The sequence below is a fragment of the Panicum virgatum genome, chromosome 3N (assembly GCF_016808335.1).
Source record: "Panicum virgatum strain AP13 chromosome 3N, P.virgatum_v5, whole genome shotgun sequence".
Lineage (NCBI taxonomy): Eukaryota > Viridiplantae > Streptophyta > Magnoliopsida > Poales > Poaceae > Panicum > Panicum virgatum.
Window position 1 is genome coordinate 16,033,026 of NC_053147.1, and position 18,751 is coordinate 16,051,776.

Consider the following 18,751-nt stretch of genomic DNA (forward strand, 5'->3'; position numbering starts at 1 on the left):
GGTCCCTATTTTGAGCTATACGAGCGTGGCACGAAGTTTACTCTGTATGCGGTAGTCGTCATCATCATCGGCGGGATCTCGGCCGCTAACTCCTCCCGCAACTAACTTGTCCTTCATTAAATCACGAAAAAAATTCGCAAGAGATTCCCTTATTTCACGAGCATTATGGAACCCACAAAAACATAACAAGTTGACATCAATAATATCTGTAGAAACAAATGACAAGTAAACTACCACAATCATAAACAATCATAATCCGAACAGTCGAAACAGTCCATAATGCCGCTGGAGAAACAAGTGGAAACAACTAACGACCCCTACCATTCCGACCTCTCTTACGTTGTGCGTGTACGTGATCTGTAGGGTAGCTATGACGTTCCGGTGGCCCCACGTTTCTGGCAGGAAGGCGTAACTGAGCCAGAGGTGTATGCAAGCTGGGATCATCGTCCTGGGCAGGCGTAGCAAACAACCGTGTAAACTCGTCCAAGGAGGCCGCGGTGTTGTCTTCAGACCACCCTACAGATCACAAAAAAAATTAAGTAACATTCAAAAGGTGAATGCAAATCCGTACAAATTATTGTACGTACCCTGTGTTGGAGGAGGTGGTGGTGGTGGATAGGAAGAAGGTCCTTCATATCCTCCTGGTGACGGCATAGGGTGATACGAAGACGGCCCCGCTCCGGTGAACTGTTGTGATCCTGAGTATAAATAATAACGTATGAGCCTTCGACCATAAAATATAAGCAAATAAAATTATGCACCACATATTTACCTAAAGTCCCTCTAGCATGTGGCATAGAGGTAAACTGGGTCCCATGAAATGGAGCCCCTTGCGAGGCACCTGGCCCTCCATAGGGCTGAGAACCGGGGTACCCGTACCCTGTGTGGAGTCGTATTTAAATAATGCATATAAACATACGGATCGGTAAATATCACACCATACCTTCTACCTGTCGATGGTATAAGGGAGGCTGCTGCCATGCGGGACCACAAGGAACCGACGTCGACGCTTGCGACGATCCGTAGGAATCCTCGTACTCCGTCCGCGTACCAAAGGCCTGAAGCATACCTCGGGCTCTATCACGTTGAGTGGTCCAGGCCTCGAGTTGTGCCGGCACGCTCATCGTAGACCCGCCATGAAACCTCATTACATTCAGTGAGCAATCCAATTCAAGCAGCCTGCATGCCTCGAACTGCAACAAAAAAAACTTAGTATACAAATATTAAAAGATCGAAAATGCCGTCAACATTTACTCACCGCCCCAGCTAATGCCTCATCCCTGTGTCGTGCATACCGATCCTGCGAAGTCGCAACATGCGGCTGTGGATGCATGTCAACATACGTCAAACGGCAACGAGTCTTCGGGTCGTACCAGGTCAGGTACGCCCGAAACGAAGGCTCAGTGTGTGGACCAGTATCCTCAGCCAACTGCTCGTCTGCATCATCCCACGCAGCCACCCATGGTTGTAATCTAGTGACCCACATTGTCGAGAAAGGATGCCTAGCCCTTGATAAACTGCACGTTAAATAGAAATTAGTTTCACGTTATTAGTACATGGGTGCTCATACATTTTTGTTACCTATGATCATGGCGCTGAACACGATCCAACGCTGAAGACACAGGGAAAGACTGGCGTCGACCGAACTGCCTCATGACTCTATCCGGGCAGTGGGCCTCAACTGCAACGTCGTACACCAAAGCTGCAGTAGTCATCCATAGGACCTGGTCCTGTGTGCACACCGAAGATATCCCCAGCGGTGCACGTGCGGCTATAACCGAAGGACTGTATGGCTCCCACACAATGTCTTCTGGGGTCAATCGATCAAATTCGGCAACAAACTCAGGATAAGACCGCCGGGTCTGTACATGCGCCCATGTTTTCTGCAAAAATAAAAATTATGTGTCTATAAAAAATGTATTGAGGGAACAATGTATGACCATAGTATGCATAGAATATAAATTTTTATCGGGTCCATACCTGTCGAGAGTACCAGAGAGTCCCCATGGTGGGTCTGTCGTCCTCCATGTCACCGTACATATCCGGCGTGTACGGTGACTGGTCAATCATGGGACGACCAATCGCAATCCTCTCGTAAGACCAAAGCTGTAGCAGAATTGGGCACCCCGTTAGGACAGCATTCATATCATTCTGCCGTGATGCCTTGTAGAGTCCACGATATGTGCATGCAAGAGCCGCAGAATCCCAACTATATAAGGGTATGACATCCTCATCTGCATCGGCGATCTCCTGTGCGTATGGCAGAAGCACCCTATCCACACAGTGCCCGTGTGAGTTGTTGAACAGGATGTACCCAAATAACCACAGCAGGTATGCCTTGAGTGATCTAGTCACGCTGTAGTCATCAGCATGGGCTGCCAACAGATCCGGCTGCAATGAAGTACGAACATTGAGAATAAGAAACACATGAGTTATTTCAAAGCCATAAAATATATCAACACATCGTTTTGTACGAAATTATACCTGAAATTGTAGGAGCCATGACTTAGAAGGGCCTTTCGACTGTGGGTGCTCATTGAAATCTTCAGGATCAATCGTGGTGGCAACACCTGCAAAACGTTCCTCAAGATCCTCCAGCCACGTAGAAGGTACCACGCTGGGCCCGACAGCGTCTCCGGTGATAGGAAGACCAAGCATCATCGCAACGTCCTGCAGGGTCGGTGCCATCTCCCCACAAGGGAGGTGGAACGTGTGTGTCTCAGGTCTCCATCTGTCAACGAGAGCTGAAAGTAGAGACCTGTCTAGCTTCACCAAAGCACTCTCAGCAAGACGAGCCACTGTGAGAAGACCTGCCTCGCTCAGCCTGCATCATACAGTGCTCAAATGTTAATACATTATATAACGAAATGTATAACGGATAAAAACAGAAATATACAACATATCACCTGGGGACCCATCGTGGGTCTACAGCAACCAACTCTGCAGGTGGACGTGGACGCAGCACGTTTAGTTTTTGGTGCTGAACCTTCGCAAGGAAGGACCGGTGACCCGAGTCTATTGTTGGGTCCAGCAACGCAGGAGTAACCCCGGCCATACCTACCACGTAAGATCAAAACAATACAATACAATCACACACATGTAAATATTTCTAATATTTCCTTATATTTCCTAAATAATTTATAAGATTTTCTAACCATTAATAATAATTTCTAATATTTTGTAACATTTTAGAAATTTTCTAATATTATCTTGCAATTTTTAAGATTAATTAATTAGATTGCTAATGTACTATATCAACGCTAATCACTATAATTAACTACACCTAAATGTACCACTAATCAGTCCTAATAATAATTAAAATGATTGCTAATCTACTGTTTCAACAAAATAGTTTCTATAATTTTTTATAATTTTCTAACATTCTCTACAATTTTCTAACATTCTCTACAATTTTCTATAATTTTCTACAATTTTCTAACATTTTCTACAATTTTCTAATATTATCTTGTATTTTCTAATACTTCTCTAACAATTTTCTAATATTTTCTAATACTAAATCTAACACTTAATGTACTATATCAACACTAATCACTATAAGTAAATGCACCTAAATGTATCATTAATCACTCCTAACAATAATTGAACTGATTGATAATCTACTGTTTCAAAAAAGTAATTACAACATTATCTATTTATAAAATGTGGAAAACTTTAGTTACCTAAAGTTGCCGGCTTGAAAATCCGACAGGGCTTCGCCGCTTTGCCTCTCCCTCACCCCTCATCTCTCTCCCTCCCTCTATTTTCTTTTTTCTAGATTTTTTTAGCAAGGCAAATGAGGGGGGAGAGGCAGCCAACACCCTTATATAGGGTGGGGGCCGGCCGCCCTCCAGCCGGGCGGCCGGTTCCCAGGGACCTGTCCGCAATTTGTTTTTTTACAGATTAGCCCCTGCCGCCGGGCGGCCAGGTCCCGGAACGGCGGCGGGTATATTTTTGTAAATTTTCATATCGAAAATATATTTTTTTTTGTAAAAAACGGAAATAAAAAATATAAAAATAAAAAAACGCCCAGCAAGAAAGCGGTGGGAGCTGAGAAAACAGGAAAAAAAAAAACCAAACTCGCATCCGCACCCGCGTCCGCGTGCTCAGCTCCGCCCTTCCCATCCGGCACCCGCTCCCTCTCCTCTCCTGCACCACCCGTTCCCGCCGCCGCCGCCGGCCCAAGTGAGGGACCAGGCAGGCAGCCCGCCCCCGTGCCGCCGAAGCCGCGGAGCAGCGCGCGATTCCGGGGGCCGACCGTCCGTCCCAGGCGGCGATGGCGTACCGGGCGGAGGACGACTACGACTACCTCTTCAAGGTGGTGCTCATCGGGGACTCCGGCGTCGGCAAGTCCAACCTGCTCTCCCGCTTCACGCGCAACGAGTTCAGCCTCGAGTCCAAGTCCACCATCGGGGTCGAGTTCGCCACCCGCAGCATCCACGTCGAGGACAAGGTCGTCAAGGCCCAGATCTGGGACACCGCCGGCCAGGAAAGGTACGCGCCCCAGATCCGTCTGAGCTCTCTGAGGCTCGTCGATCCCCTTCCTCCTGTCTGATCTCCGATTGGTCCGTTCGTTAGCGATTGGTTGGTCTGCGTCGTATGGATCTCTGCAGCTTAACTTGGTCGGTGACCCCTTAATTGCTCTGCTACACATGGACGCAGCAGAACTGCTTTTGAAACAAAAGTGGAAAGAATTTGCACTTAATTCGTATCTACCGTGACTGCACGTACCATTTCGCAATCAATCACATTCGTAGCAGCCAGAATATGCAGATTACGCAGGGGCATGAGCTGATACGGGGTGGTTTCTTAGATAATGAAACTATGGACCTACAAATAGAGGATAGATCTCATAACCATAGACCATACCTGTGCTGAACAGTTAGATTGACAGTGGCATTCATTTCCTGTGTTTCGTATAGGAGTACCATTAGAAATGTGGCTTTTGCCATTCAAACATTTCCTGCACATCAACTCACAGTAACTTGCCGTTGCTTCTGTAGGTACCGAGCTATCACAAGTGCATACTACCGTGGAGCAGTAGGGGCACTAGTTGTCTATGACGTGACACGCCATGTCACCTTTGAGAACGTGGAGAGGTGGATGAGGGAGCTCAAGGACCACACGGACGCCAACATCGTGATCATGCTCGTCGGGAACAAGGCGGACCTGCGCCACCTTAGGGCTGTCTCGACGGAGGATGCAAAGGCCTTCGCCGAGAGAGAGAATGCCTTCTTCATGGAGACGTCAGCCCTGGAGGCGATGAATGTGGAGGATGCCTTCACCGAGGTGCTCACACAGATCTACCGCGTGGTAAGCAAGAAGGCTCTTGACATCGGCGATGACCCTGCAGCGCCTCCCAAGGGCCAGACCATCAATGTTGGCGGCAAGGATGATGTGTCGGCGGTGAAGAAGTCTGCTTGTTGTTCGTCTTAGCTTGGAAGGATAGAACATGTACTTGGGTTGGTCAATACATTTTGCAGTAGCGGGCACAGGAAGTTATGGCAGTGATGGTCCTCAATCTGTATTCTTGTGTTAACAGGTGCCTCGTGTTCATTTGCCATTTGATACATTAATTCATTCAGGACTTTCAGATTGCTGGTATAGTTTAGGGATATGAAGGTGTGCGGCTATCAGATTTTTTCATATAGGCCTTCTGTATACCATCCTTTTTCGCTTCAGCATGCTATTTACTTTGCTAGACTATTACCATCGTGAAAATTGACACCCTACTCCGTAGCAGCTAGCAGTTCCAAGGGTACTCATTGGATTCTATTGATATGCTACTACATGGAAATTGGCATGGCAAATGTTACCGTTGAAATTGTGGCTATTCTTGTATGTCATCAGCAGCAGGAAATGCAGGGATCTACGAACTGGTGGTAACTTACCAGGCTGTGTGACCTGCTAACGTTACTTTCGCAGTTCAAGCTTGGAACTGACAAAAACCACCATGATTACTGCAGGTGCGGCACCAGAAATTAACACCGGAGGAGAACGTACGTCTACTGACAGACTTAAATCTTATACCTTTAGCGAAATGCTCCACAAGCGAGGAAGGCTTGGTTTCTTTCAATTCCAGAATGTACAGAACTAAAGGTTCTTGTGCTTCTCTTTCGAAGAAGAAAAAGATAAATACAATGTACAATGGAAAGGAAGGGAGCATCTAGCAAGGCCATCATGGGAGCTTCACACTCCATGGGGCCGTTAAACACCTAAAGAATATCCTACAAAATGTCTGTACAGTTTTCGGAAACCTCAGTTTATGTCCACAGTGAAGGGGCAGTAAATACAAGCAACCGTGTCTATATACAAAGCCGAGCTAATTTTGCTCGCTGTAAATAACCAATAATGTTATCGACGATGGTCATCCATTCCTACTATCTGATGACAACGCTGTTGTCTTGCAGATGGGGCACAGGTTCTTCATCACCAACCATTGCTTTATGCACGTCGCATGGTACTTGTGGCCGCATTCAAGGGTTCCTATAAGTTCTTCAGCTTCATACTCTTCCTGCAAAACAAGGACCAAATTATCCCTGACAACAAGAAAGCATGCATATGGTTACCTTGAGCAAATGTCAAACATGATAGGTTCACTGCTATGAGTAAACTAATACTTCTAAAACTCATAGGTACAAGTTATTATCTTTTACTACCATAATGTGCAACGGTGGAATCTGTCATGTAACAGATTGCTCGTTAATGATCTACAAAGTCAACAAATTATAATTTAGCAGTGAGCATGGCCAGAGGTTGACCTGGCATATTATGCAAGCATCATTCTCCAAAGAGGGCTCAGAAAACTGATCACACACTCCAGCTGCTCCTGGAACATAGAAAGTTGACCTCAAGTTCTCTTGGATGTAACTTTCTGTCAAACCAGTATTGACATTGCCTATCTGCTCTTCCAATGCTACAAGCTCCTGCAGAGTATGCGAAGGAAAATAATACGATGAGATACATACATTCTCAGAAAAGAAGGCGCACAAGGAATTCACAAGTCCAAATGAGAGACATACTTCATAAGTCATGTTATCCACATCCAGACGCAATTCTCGATGTTCATCAATAACATGTCCTGCTTCATGAATCCTTGATCGATCCAGCATGGTAGCATTCTGCACAGATGCATCAATTAATTGAAATAGCTGTATGAAATTTGAATCATTCACAGGGAACATGCTTAATTATGCAGCCATTGCAGACAGGTACCATCGAGGCACTGATAACATTTGTAATTTTGTATTGCATACATTTTTCTAGCTAAGGCCAGCAGGTAGCTAGAATTAGAGATTCACATGTCAAGGCAATAAACAAAGTGAATTATACATCTTTGCAAAAAAGAAAGGGATGGTCAGATAATACTTAATGCAAATTATTCAAGCAACCATGAATGCAATTTGCTAGTAGCTACACATCGCAAGATGACGGCCACATGTTAAGTATTCGTACCAAATTAAAAAAGTCAGGGAACAATAATTTCGGAAACTTGATGACCAACATTCTAAAGTATTTCAATTAAGAAAAGCCACACAACTTCCATGACTACTGAACATCAGCAGCAAAATTCTGACATCGATTATATTTTTATTGCCACAAACTATATTTTTTACCGACATAAAATGAATTGTGCTTTGAGAATGGGAATTGAGCACTGATACCCCTGCACGATCAATGATGTAACTATACAAATGGAAAGTGTAAACTTGTAAAAAATATTCCAGCATGCAGAATGTCATTAGTAGATATATGCAACTATGCAAGTAATTAAGGGGTAAAAATTTGGGAATATGAAGCTACCTGATATGGCAGAATTCTTAAAACCCCACTGTTAACATGGTTTGTAAGAGGTGGATGCATTGGATGCCCAAAAGTGTGCTCAGAATTGAATGGGAGAGACAGCATTCTTGGATCTAAAGGAAGGCCTGCGGCAGAAGGATTTAAACCATGCACCACATTGTTACCAAGGAACTGTTGATGGGATACTTGTATTTGAGGTACTTGCATTTGCATACTATGCAAAGGATTCTGGGAGAAATGAGGTAGAGGCCCCTGAACAATTCCATTCGGCATGTCTGTGGTTCCTGATGAACAATAAGGCTTGTTAAAATCAAGTGTTGCCAAGTACATCACTAAAGCTCACACTCAAGATTTCCATTTAATGGCCAGTCAGTCCATGATAGCAGAAATTTATTGCTAAACATACTAGCAAAGCTAATAAAAATAATAATATACTATGTCAAATATGAAAAACCGCAAATCATGAAATGGTCCCTTAATTCATAATTCAGGAAAACATCAGATCAATTCAGAAGGTTTACTAACCTGGAGGATTGGCCAATAAATTACTATATCCCCACTGTGGTACTCCATGAGCAACACCATTTGCAGCCTGTGGAATCCATGTATTGCACTGGCCCATGTGACAGGTTGGAAACACGTAGTTACCATGGGGTACCAACTCTGGTCGAGTAGCCATTGAACTGAAACTGCTAGGAACATCTGTAGAAGGTCCTTCTAAAAATGGCCAACCATTGCTACTGTGGAACTCTGGTGGGTTTGAAGCTGCAGAGTTAGGTAAACAATTTGATTGAAATGAAGCATTCCATGGCCCACGTGCAGGATTCTGAGGCACATGAGCAGATGAACTCGAACCTGCAAATCCATGAAGAAAATGATGGTTACCAGCCACAACTGCATTTTTCCTTTTGATGAATCCACTACCCGTGTCACCAAAATTGACACTGCTGCTACTCTCATCAATATTTCCTGTGGGAACTTGATGATATAAAGATGGTGGTAGCACATTGCCCAGTCCAAAGCTTTGAGTCTGAGGAATATATATGTTAACAGCTGTTGTTGCCATTCCGGGGTTATGCATAGCAGTTGGGAAGACAAAACTTGATGTAACACCAACATGTGGGCATGAATTATGAACATGCTGGAGCTCATGATTCCGCAGATCACAGATACCAACATTAGCAGTATTTCCTGGAACTCCGGCAGCAACTTGCACACCCAGGTTGGATGAATCAATTCCAGGGCCTCCATAATAGGAACTTTCTGATTGAACTTGGACATGTCCTTGTTCCCATCCAGGATTAATCGACTGATGTGTCCAGACCATATTTCTATGTGACATGATGTCAAATTTCCTTAAGGAGAATTATAGCAAGTTTGATCAGTAATTATCCTTTATCATCACCACTCCCTGCATAAGAGATTGATCAAAGATGGTCAGTATTCAATCTAATCTGGATAAGTAGAGATGCAAAATGCAACAGAAGTGTGTCCCAAGCATCAGATCATTAATCGCAAAATCAATAAATTCTACTAACAGATCATAGGTGCAAGGCTGATTGGCGGCGAAGGCGGCACAACACATCTATATTGTGATACTGTAGCATCTACAACAGTGTTGCGATTGCGACGCAAGGTACCAACTTACTAGATTAGCTCATACACATTATTTTGTATCAGATTTTGGTTCGTTGCGGATCTTATCTAGTATGATTTGTACAAAATTGAAATGGTGCAGATGGTGTTGTGCATCTTAAGTGACAGGCCGAACCAGCTCGATAAAACAGTATGCATCATAACCTGATAACCCACACTTATGGGGCTGCAATTCATGAGCAATCAGTAAAGCCAATGGAACCACACTTGTGATATAATATATCAAGGTACATCTATGCATTATTGAGTTGCTCATTTATTTGCTCACAGGTGACCATGTGGATAGTTATGTTAAAAAAGAAATGATGTAACTTCTTGCTCATTTATTTGCTCACAGGTGACCATGTGGATAGTTATGTTAAAAAAGAAATGATGTAACTTCCTGTCAAATAGGCAGTAACATCAGTATTTGCATATCACCAAAAGGCAAGAATAGAAGACTTCGGAAAACAAGCAGCAAGGTTTACGCCGCTTATGAAAATCTTGCATTAATTTAGTCCATTCTACATTGAGCAAGGGATCTACCAGGGGTGCAGATAGGGTGCCTGAGCATTACTAATGCAGTCCCGCTGTACACAGCTAAAAGTCCCACCTGGTTCAACAGTAACTACTCTTTTTTCCTTCAAATTTCCGTGCAGTCAGTTACTAAACTTCAAATGCAGCTAACAGTCCTGTTAACGATGTTAATTAGTAAACATGGGTATGATGCCTTGTGGCTAGGTCGTGATGCATAACGAGTTAACGACAACTAAAATCCTGGATACTGGACTAGAATTGCTAGGTCTGAACAAAACCCCAGGCTTCAAACACATATTGAGCGATGACACTGTACAGTCCATGAGAACTTAAATAGTTGCTAAAATAAATTCATGTGTTGGTAGCAAAGGTGAACGCAAAATGTAACATCTGATATAGAGGGCATCAAGCTTGCAATACAATGCAGTGGTAGGATGGAAAAACTAAAGAATAAAAGTTCAGTCATCGAATGTCCAAACAAGATTGGTTTGCTCATCTCTCCTACAAACAAACAACATGACACGATTAAAACAAAAATGTAATCGGTTGGCTAAAGTTTTGTTTTCATGGAGGGGCTCGCCAAAGAAGAGGGAGGTGGATGAGAGAAGGCGTGGAACAGTATTGTTTGAGCAACCCTGTTTTTTTGGGTGGTTTCTCTCGTGCGGTGTTGCGTGTCCATCATAACCTCCTCATCACCTTGGCACTCTAGCACTACCTAGGGTTCAGCCATGTTCACCACCGCAAAGCTTGAGGACAAGTTACTTTACTAGGGGAGGAGTAATTAGGGCATATGCCCAAGCAGCAAAGTGGCCGAAAAGTAAGCTGTAGAAGAAGTTATGACAACACATGGATATTACAATGCGAAAACAATGCGGATCCCATGGTTAGGAACAAATTGATCAATTACCCATTTTAGTGACAACTTGCTTTAATTACAATATTTACATGTAACTTGAGAATATCAAAGCCTTCTGGGATTGACAAATGATGACTTTAGCAATCTAGCACATTTAGGCCGTGTTTGGATTGGTGCCCGTGTTTCCAAGGCCAAATATTGGCCGTTGACTGCGAGCACCCTCGCCTTTTGGATAGCAGCCACGATTTGGCATGCTTTGGCACCCGTGCCTTCCCTGCAGTTCATTTTCGTGCCTCGACGCGGCCAAATCATGGGCGGCTGATTTCTGCGCCGAAGTTTGGCCGGCCAATATCTTTGGCAGGGCAGACGCTGGCTACCATCCAAACACGCCCTTATACACTATGTCCATTGCCATATTAGAAACTCTATTGGTGTTACTTTGTTCAATCCTCAAGCCTCATAAATTTAAAGTGATAATAAAAAAATATATGAATGGCATCAACTTGAACAAAATGCTGTATTACTGTGAAGCATGAAACAAGTATGAGGTATTTGAGCACCACAACCAACCAAAGAAACAACACCAATCTAAAGCACCACAACTGTACCACAAACTACCTAGACCCGAAATGCTAGCAACTACAAAATCCAAGGCCCAGTAGTGACTAACTGAAAATACCGAATTTAAGGACCAAAATGAAGAGTGAACTAGAGCCAAATTCTTCCAACTAAACCAAACGTTCGGGGTAGAACTGTTGAAAGTCCAAATGATTCCCTAATTGTTAGAACCAAACCTCATCACTAATCAGCAATGATCATGACAAAAACCATCACAGATATCTCCTGACTCCATTCAAATAAGACCAAGCAAAACTCTCTACAGTGAGCACCTACCAGAAAGCCTATGCTGACAGGTTATTAGAGTTCCAATTTGTACGTCCACGATATACGTCCCCAAAATGAAAAACCATACTTCATGGCACAAATTTCAAACCATATACTTCCACCATCCACCACACGTACAAGTCCACAGCCTAATCACCGACGACAATGCAGACTCGTAGCTCCACAGTCCACGCTCTGAACTACGGAATGAGCTAGCTGCATCAATTGAGCGAGCATGCAACTACACCACAAAATCCATCGGAAAAAATAACAAACCCCTCGCACGAGCTGAACACAAGCTAGTAGCCTCCTGCGACCACTGCGGTTTGCTGCAGGAATGCCGGCCCGCGGCCCCAACCGAACGCGCACGAAGGCGTCCGAACGAAAAACCCTCCCGCGCAGCTGACACCCCCAACCCCCAATCGCGGCCCGAATCGCGGCGGTCGGGGATCCAATCGCTCGCGGGGCACAGTGACACGGGAGCAGAGCAAGCTCACCCCGCCTAGCACCGGGACAATAGGGAATCAGCTTCGCGGGGAGGATTCAAGGCAGGAAGCTTCACCTCGGGGTCGGGGCGGCCGCGGAGCGGGTCGCGATCGGCACGGGAGCTGTAGGAATCCGCGGGCCGGAGAGCCTCGCCTCGCCTCGCCTCGGGAGCCCGGGGAGGCGTGAGACGGAATCGGTTGGTGGCGGTGGTATCCGGTGGAGGTGGGCTGGGGATCGATCGGAAGGGGGCGACGGGACGGGGTGAGCCGCGAATTTATAAGCACGGGGAGCTTTTCGGGAACGGAAGGGGAGAGAAATCGACCGAGGGGGTAGGCAGGCTGCTTTTTAACTTTTTTTTTTTGGACAAAATGTGCGGTAATTCGAGGCGCTTTTTTGGTGTCGTCTCTCTCTCGCCTCGTTTTACCAGTGGCTCACGTTTTCCTCTCGGCTCCTTCGGATAGGGCGGTTCGTGCTGGCTTCCCTTCCCCCCTCGATCGGGACTGGGCCAGCGCTGCGGCTATCTTTTTTTAGGACTACGCTTATCTGTTCATCTCTATTCATGTGTCCTAGGATACCTGTACCTCCTCTCTCTGTGCAATTAGCGTCATCAACACGTGATTTTTATTTTCACATACTCGGATTACCTGGATCATCGACGTGCGCTCGCTGTCTCCTTAATCAGCTAACGTTTCTGTGACCGCAAAGTCTTGCTCTCGCGCCTTGCTGCTCGTCGCGTCGCATCCTTCCTCGTAGAAAGGCATTTCGCGACCGCGACGTGTGCCTCTCTGGATATGGCCGCAGGCCAGTCTTCCCGTTCGCCACGAGACTGAGTGGGTCCTGCGGAGACGCTTTGTTAGCTCGGAGCTCGGCCATTTGAGACGCTGCTCGGATCGTCAGACGTCAGTCGGTCTCGGTCCCCAACAGTGTCCACGTCAGAACCTGGGGTTAACTGGACCATGTTTTGTGGATCGCCGATCGGATACTTCGATGGCCATCGACGAACGACGACGATGCGATCATGCGAGCGAATTGGTCCCCGAATCATTGCGTGTGGACGATGCGTCGGGCCATCCACACATCCGCCGTCTACGTACGTCAGGTCACTTTACAGGCCTTAGCGTGCCGCTCAGGCCGATGATGACACCACACACCTGATCTTAGAGCAAGATAATGCAAGCCCCCGGCCGCGCGGCTCCCCGCGGCACGGGGGAGGGCCGGCTCGTCAGACGGGTGACCGTCCGTCGTCGCAGTCGGCGACCTGCCAAACCGCAGCGCGGGCCTTGGGCGCCTGGTTTTGCTTGCCGCGTCCCGCCCGCTCTGGGAGGTCGTGAAGCACGCGGCCGAGCGCGCGGCGCCGTTCACGTGCTCCCGATTTGGCCCTCTTTGGATCCAAAACACAAAATATAAAATTTTTATAAATCACTTGCATGATGTGTTAAATATAGTTAAAAAATAAATCGCTTAATATAAATGGACTATAAATCGCGAGACGAATCTAATGAGCCTAATTAGGACGTGATTAGATACTAAATTGCTACAATAAATGCACTCTAATGGTAGATTACTTAGGCTCATTAAATTCGTCTCGTAGTTTACAGACGAGATCTGTAATTAGTTTTATGATTAGTCTACATTTAATATTTTAAATGTTGAAGATTCTCTTACCAAAATGCAAAAATACAAAGTGATATAAACAATACATTTGTCTACGTATCCGTCTAGCTCTGTCCAAAGTCCAATGCGACTCTGCCAGGTGTGTGTGAATGGAAGGCTGAGGCGGCGAAAGCCAGTGGCAGCAGTGGTGTGGGACGAGCGGGACTGCTGGTACGCGATGCTGAGTTTACGGTTAACGTAGACTCAGTAACTTACGGTCGATCTCATTTTCTTTCCCGTTCCCCGCAAGCCTCTCCCTTCCCCGTTCTCCTTTCCTTCCCCATTTCCCCGCTGCGACCGTCGCCTCCCCGCCACGCAGCCGCGCGCCGCCGCCTCTCCCTTCCTCCTTTGAAGCCGCGCTCTCTCCCTTACTGAGCGCCGCCGCCGGATCCGAGCTACCCGCCGTCCTCGCAAGCCTCTCCCTTCCCCGTTCTCCCTTCCTTTCCCCATTTCCCCGCAGCGACCGTCGCCTCCCCGCCACCGCAGCCGCGCGCCGCCGCCTCTCCCTTCCTCCTTTGAAGCCGCGCTCCCTCCCCTACTGAGCGCCGCCGCCGGATCCGAGCTCCCCGCCGCCGCGCGCTGCCGGATCCGAGCTCCACCGCCGCGCGTGCCGCCAGATCTGCCTCCCGCGCGCCGCTGGATCCGCGCTCCGGCGCCACCGCGGGCTCCTCCGGCACCGCCGCCGCCGGATCCGCCTCCTTGGATGCGGCGGCCGCCGCTTCCCTGGGCCGCGCGCTCCCCTGCCGGGAGGAGGAGGACAGTTTTTTTTCATTTTTTAACTGAGATTTTTTATTTTTTATGTATTTTTTCTTTTTGTAATTTTTTCTCTTGATTTTTTTGAATTTATTTTTGTACAATTTTTTTTGAAATTTTTTTCTGCTCTTCATTTTTTCCTTTGATTTTCTTCTAAATTTTTTTTCTCTCTCCAATTTTTTCTTTCAAAATTTTTCTGCTGCTCCAAATTTTTTCTTTAATTTTTTTCCTAATTTTTTTTCAGAAAATGACAAAAAACTTACTATAAATGTCAACCGTAAATTAGCGAGACCCCTGCTGTTACCAGGATGGAATCTTCAACCTCGAGCCCAAGCCGAACCAGCTCAAAGGCGGGCACGTGAAAACAATGCGCTATGCAGGGCCCGCGTCGCGGAATGCGCTACACCGAGTGACCGAGTCTCTCCCGCGAGTTTCTGTTTTCAACTCTAGCTTAACCTGTGCATTATGCACAGTAACAGGATAGACATCGATATGCAGCAAAATATTGGCACAGTCCACGCCAGGGTGATCCCTTGCATGTTCCGTGTTCCTACATATACTACAGTCTACAGATGAAGATCGCAAAATAATAATAAAAAAGACTACAGCAGAAGCAGAAGCAGAAGCAGGCAGACAACCAGAAAACCTCCTGCCATGACAACAGAGGGCATACGAACTTGGATCACACCTGGCTGCTGCAAGTTACCTACACAGACCAAAATACCAGCAAACCTCCACTGGCCATTCAGACAATAGAAAAGACTGGAAATCCACCAGGGAACAACATAGCACAGAGCTGAAAACCATGTGGTTCGAATGACAAAGTCACAACTGACATAACACGAACACCAATAATGATCTCACACTCACACCAATGCTAGCTTCAACAGCAAGCAAGCAAATGATACAATGCAAACACAGATGAAAATAAATGAAGCTTACATGTCTGATTAACCAAATAAACTGAGGAGTCCTGCACTTAAAAAGGTTTAGCCAAGCAGAATATCACCAAACACCAGTTCACTTAGAATATAGGGGTAAACGACGAGCTAAACAACTCAGTGAACAATGCTCGTCTCAAGACACTTGTCACAGAGACCTCACTGCTTTGCCTCCCGTTCACGGTTCCACTGCTCAATCTTGGCCCTGCGTTCCTCGCTGCTCTCCCTGACTGGGCTCCTCCCACGCCTTGGGGGTGGGCTACCCCGCCTGCGTCTTCCTCCATCATCATACCTGTCTGGCCTGCCGCCTCTGCCCCCTCCATCATCATACCTGTCATGTCTGCTGCCTCTACCCCGTCCGCCGCCGCCACCGCCGCCGCCACGACGGTAATCATCACGGTCACGATGGTAGTCATCACGATCACGATGACCCCTCCTTTGAGGTGGGGGGCTTCTGCTTCTGCTCCTCCCATGGTACCTCCTGGAAGCAGAATGCCCATAAAGCTTCCTCCTGAGATCCCTGCCAATTTGTTTCACATGCATGAAGTTACAGTAGCCACCACGGTTGCAGCTGTTCTCCTCAAACTGCCTGCAGGTTGCTTCACGGAAGTCAGTCACAGGAGAATACTCCAAAATTATTGGGCGGCCAGAGTAAAAGCGACCCTGAAGAGCATTGCATGCTGCAGCTGCCTGTTCTTCCTCCCTGAACTGGACATAGACATTCCCTATCATGTGGTCAGCAAGGTTGTCGCAGACATTCAGGTTCTCAATCTCACCGAACTTGCCCAACTCCTCATGGATGTCCTCATAGAAGTCCTCAAAATGCTCCTGCATCTTCTCAGGATCAATAGGTTGGCCTTGAGCATCTACTCCAGGGGTTATCATATCAGGACGCTGATACATGTTAGCAAGCACAAGAGTCGGTGATATGGTTGGCCTGTTGTGCAGACGGGAACAGCGATCCCCATGACGGCAAGCCCCAATCTTGAAGTAGAAAGGGCAGTTGACCCTATCCTTCTCAGTGCCAAAGATGGAAGCCAAGTGCTCCGCCATGATTCAACTCTGCGGCTGACAGAGTGCCTGCAAGCATAAGCAAAAAACATATCATTAACCATCTTCAATATAAGATGAACTAGAGTGCCTATACATTCATGGTTTGGTTATCTAGAAACCATGGGGATAAAGGAATACCTCAATAAAGGTCGTCAATGTGCAAGACTAAGTAGACAAAAAGGTACACATGCAGCTAAAACAAACCAGGGCTCACAACATATGCTTCTTTTAGGATCACCAACAAGTAATATTCCTGTAAATTAACCCTGTGCAGCCCACTGTATGACTGGAAAATTATACAGCTCAGGCCCTTCCAAGAAATCCTAATCCCAATCCCTTTTTAAGACCTAATCTGCAAACTTACTCAAAAAGTTAAATATCAGGAGAAAGTGAATAGAAAGACCAAAATAACTGTGATCTACTTCAGTACTCATCAGGGCTAACTCTTGCTCCTGGTAAACTGATCACTTTTTAACCTATATAAATCTGCACACCGTTCAACTAGGTTAATGCCCAACAGATAAACTAAAAAGTAACAAGACGAATTTGTCCCTCCAATATAATGTTTAGATTCTCCCCCTGCAACTGCAAAGAAATAAACCAAACAAAACCACACAGAGAGACAGCTCTTCGTCTGCTGCACAAGGGTATTCCTTCTGGTGTAGGCCTTGTATTTTCCGCCCAACAAAATATTACTTGATTTTAACCTAAGCTGCACACCATTTTAGATTATTATTAATCTCTGATCAAAAGGAAGACCCAAAACACTGTTAAAACTACCAAGAAAAGCAAAATCCATTCATATTCTTAATTAACTACTGCTTTGTTCATATTCCAGCAATCAGCCTAAACATGTCCCGTGTCACAATTCCAGCAATCAACTAAACAGCCTTGAGTGCAAATCACATCGAAGGTAATCCTTGTATGATTCTATGGGTTGATTCAATCGGCTAAAAGGGGGGCTACAAGTCTACAACTGCTGCATATGCTAACCATGGTAGCTCCCAACAGCAAGATGAAGAACTCGACAGCCGCACAGCAGACAGCAGCAAAGAGCAACAGTGCCGGGGCTGCGTCGGTTCACAAATCAAAACCCTAGATCGGGCTTCTCAAAAACAATTGTCAATCTACACACAGGAACCAAATCTGCGATAAGCTGGACTGTTGGAGTATTCGTCCCATCGAGAACGATGTGGATTCGACTTCTCGCAGCAAGAAAAAAATCCTGCCAACTAAATCTAAGCAAAGCTAGGTTTCCTTACCAAATCGATCCAAATCCCTGATGGATCCGTGACGAGCGGCGGGGACAGTGAACGGGTGGGAACCAGGAAGCAGGGAGGACGCGTCGATCGGTGGCGCACCCGCCTCAGCGACGGGTTGGGGTCTTGAGGAGGAGAGGGAGCCGCGAGCCGCGACCGCGAGGAAGAGGATCGAATTGAGGGCAGACGGAGAAGCGAGGGGGTGTGTGTATAAATATGTGCCTTTTTCAATTGGGAAAAATCCAATTTAGTACCCTTAAATATAACCTAAGTCCATATTACCCCCTAAAGTAGGAAAACGTTTATTTCGACCCCTGTTTTCGCTAAACCAGTTTACAGCACACCTTTTAACACACATTGAAACAAGATTTGGCTGGTTTGGGACAGGTTTTGCTAAATAGTCATGCAGAACACATCAATAGACCTGCTTGGCGCATGTAATGAATCATTTCAATGTGGAACACCTATCTCGCGGCGCAGTGAATGAATCGCTTCAACATGTATGTTGTGTTTGAATCGCGCACCCAATGCTTTGTAGATTTTCGATAAATTTTTGCTTTAGTAAATAGTTGGCTCCAAGTTTAACTAGCCATTTTATTAGTGGACAGCATGATTCGATCAGGAAAAGGTAACTGTGAACAAATTACAGTAAATTAGTACACCCTCACAGGGGTGATCCAGCTGTGAGTCAGGAGGGGCTCTAGCTCCTCCTACCGTCGCTGGATCCATAAAGTCTCTTCTAATCTTTACCTATAATTTTTTGACATGAATATACTATGAGGAGAGGCTAAAGTTATGAAAGCCCCTCTTAATAATTATCCTAGATCTGTCGGTGTTTACCGCTAAGACTGTTCAGGGATACCCTTAGCAGTAGGGTTTATAGGTAGGGATCG

The 18,751-nt window shown here is 46.0% G+C and overlaps 4 protein-coding genes and 1 long non-coding RNA gene across 9 annotated transcripts; 1 reads left to right on the plus strand and 4 right to left on the minus strand.

Moving 5' to 3' along the window:
- Positions 1–209: 209 nt before the first annotated feature.
- Positions 210–1,285, minus strand: LOC120664638. The gene is made up of 3 exons (XR_005670973.1): positions 944–1,285; positions 588–698; positions 210–516 (listed from the first exon to the last, which is right to left on the minus strand). It is a non-coding gene; the product is annotated as an uncharacterized LOC120664638 (long non-coding RNA).
- A 644-nt stretch (positions 1,286–1,929) lies between these two features.
- Positions 1,930–2,818, minus strand: LOC120664637 (protein MAIN-LIKE 1-like). The gene is made up of 2 exons (XM_039943917.1): positions 2,485–2,818; positions 1,930–2,391 (listed from the first exon to the last, which is right to left on the minus strand). Exons 1-2 carry the CDS (start codon positions 2,686–2,688, stop codon positions 1,966–1,968), a joined length of 630 nt encoding a protein of 209 aa, XP_039799851.1. The 5' UTR covers positions 2,689–2,818; the 3' UTR covers positions 1,930–1,965.
- Positions 2,819–4,039: 1,221 nt separating this feature from the next.
- On the plus strand, positions 4,040–5,700 carry LOC120664636 (ras-related protein RABA1f-like). The gene is made up of 2 exons (XM_039943916.1): positions 4,040–4,491; positions 5,001–5,700. Exons 1-2 carry the CDS (start codon positions 4,274–4,276, stop codon positions 5,431–5,433), a joined length of 651 nt encoding a protein of 216 aa, XP_039799850.1. The 5' UTR covers positions 4,040–4,273; the 3' UTR covers positions 5,434–5,700.
- A 338-nt stretch (positions 5,701–6,038) lies between these two features.
- Positions 6,039–12,493, minus strand: LOC120664635 (probable E3 ubiquitin-protein ligase ZFP1). 2 transcript variants are annotated; one of them, XM_039943914.1, is made up of 7 exons: positions 12,276–12,493; positions 8,656–9,211; positions 8,326–8,565; positions 7,801–8,084; positions 7,020–7,118; positions 6,759–6,923; positions 6,039–6,511 (listed from the first exon to the last, which is right to left on the minus strand). In XM_039943914.1, exons 2-7 carry the CDS (start codon positions 9,140–9,142, stop codon positions 6,365–6,367), a joined length of 1,422 nt encoding a protein of 473 aa, XP_039799848.1. In that variant the 5' UTR covers positions 9,143–9,211; positions 12,276–12,493; the 3' UTR covers positions 6,039–6,364. The 2 variants fall into 2 exon arrangements, with proteins under 2 accessions (XP_039799848.1, XP_039799847.1); XM_039943913.1 differs by having other exon boundaries at positions 8,326–9,211.
- Positions 12,494–15,365: 2,872 nt separating this feature from the next.
- On the minus strand, positions 15,366–18,061 carry LOC120664639 (splicing factor U2af small subunit B-like). 4 transcript variants are annotated; one of them, XM_039943921.1, is made up of 3 exons: positions 17,862–18,061; positions 15,951–16,626; positions 15,366–15,917 (listed from the first exon to the last, which is right to left on the minus strand). In XM_039943921.1, exons 2-3 carry the CDS (start codon positions 16,597–16,599, stop codon positions 15,706–15,708), a joined length of 861 nt encoding a protein of 286 aa, XP_039799855.1. In that variant the 5' UTR covers positions 16,600–16,626; positions 17,862–18,061; the 3' UTR covers positions 15,366–15,705. The 4 variants fall into 4 exon arrangements, with proteins under 4 accessions (XP_039799855.1, XP_039799854.1, XP_039799852.1 ...); XM_039943920.1 differs by adding an exon at positions 16,738–17,311 and having other exon boundaries at positions 15,366–16,626; positions 17,862–18,060; XM_039943918.1 differs by having other exon boundaries at positions 15,366–16,626.
- Positions 18,062–18,751: the final 690 nt, after the last annotated feature.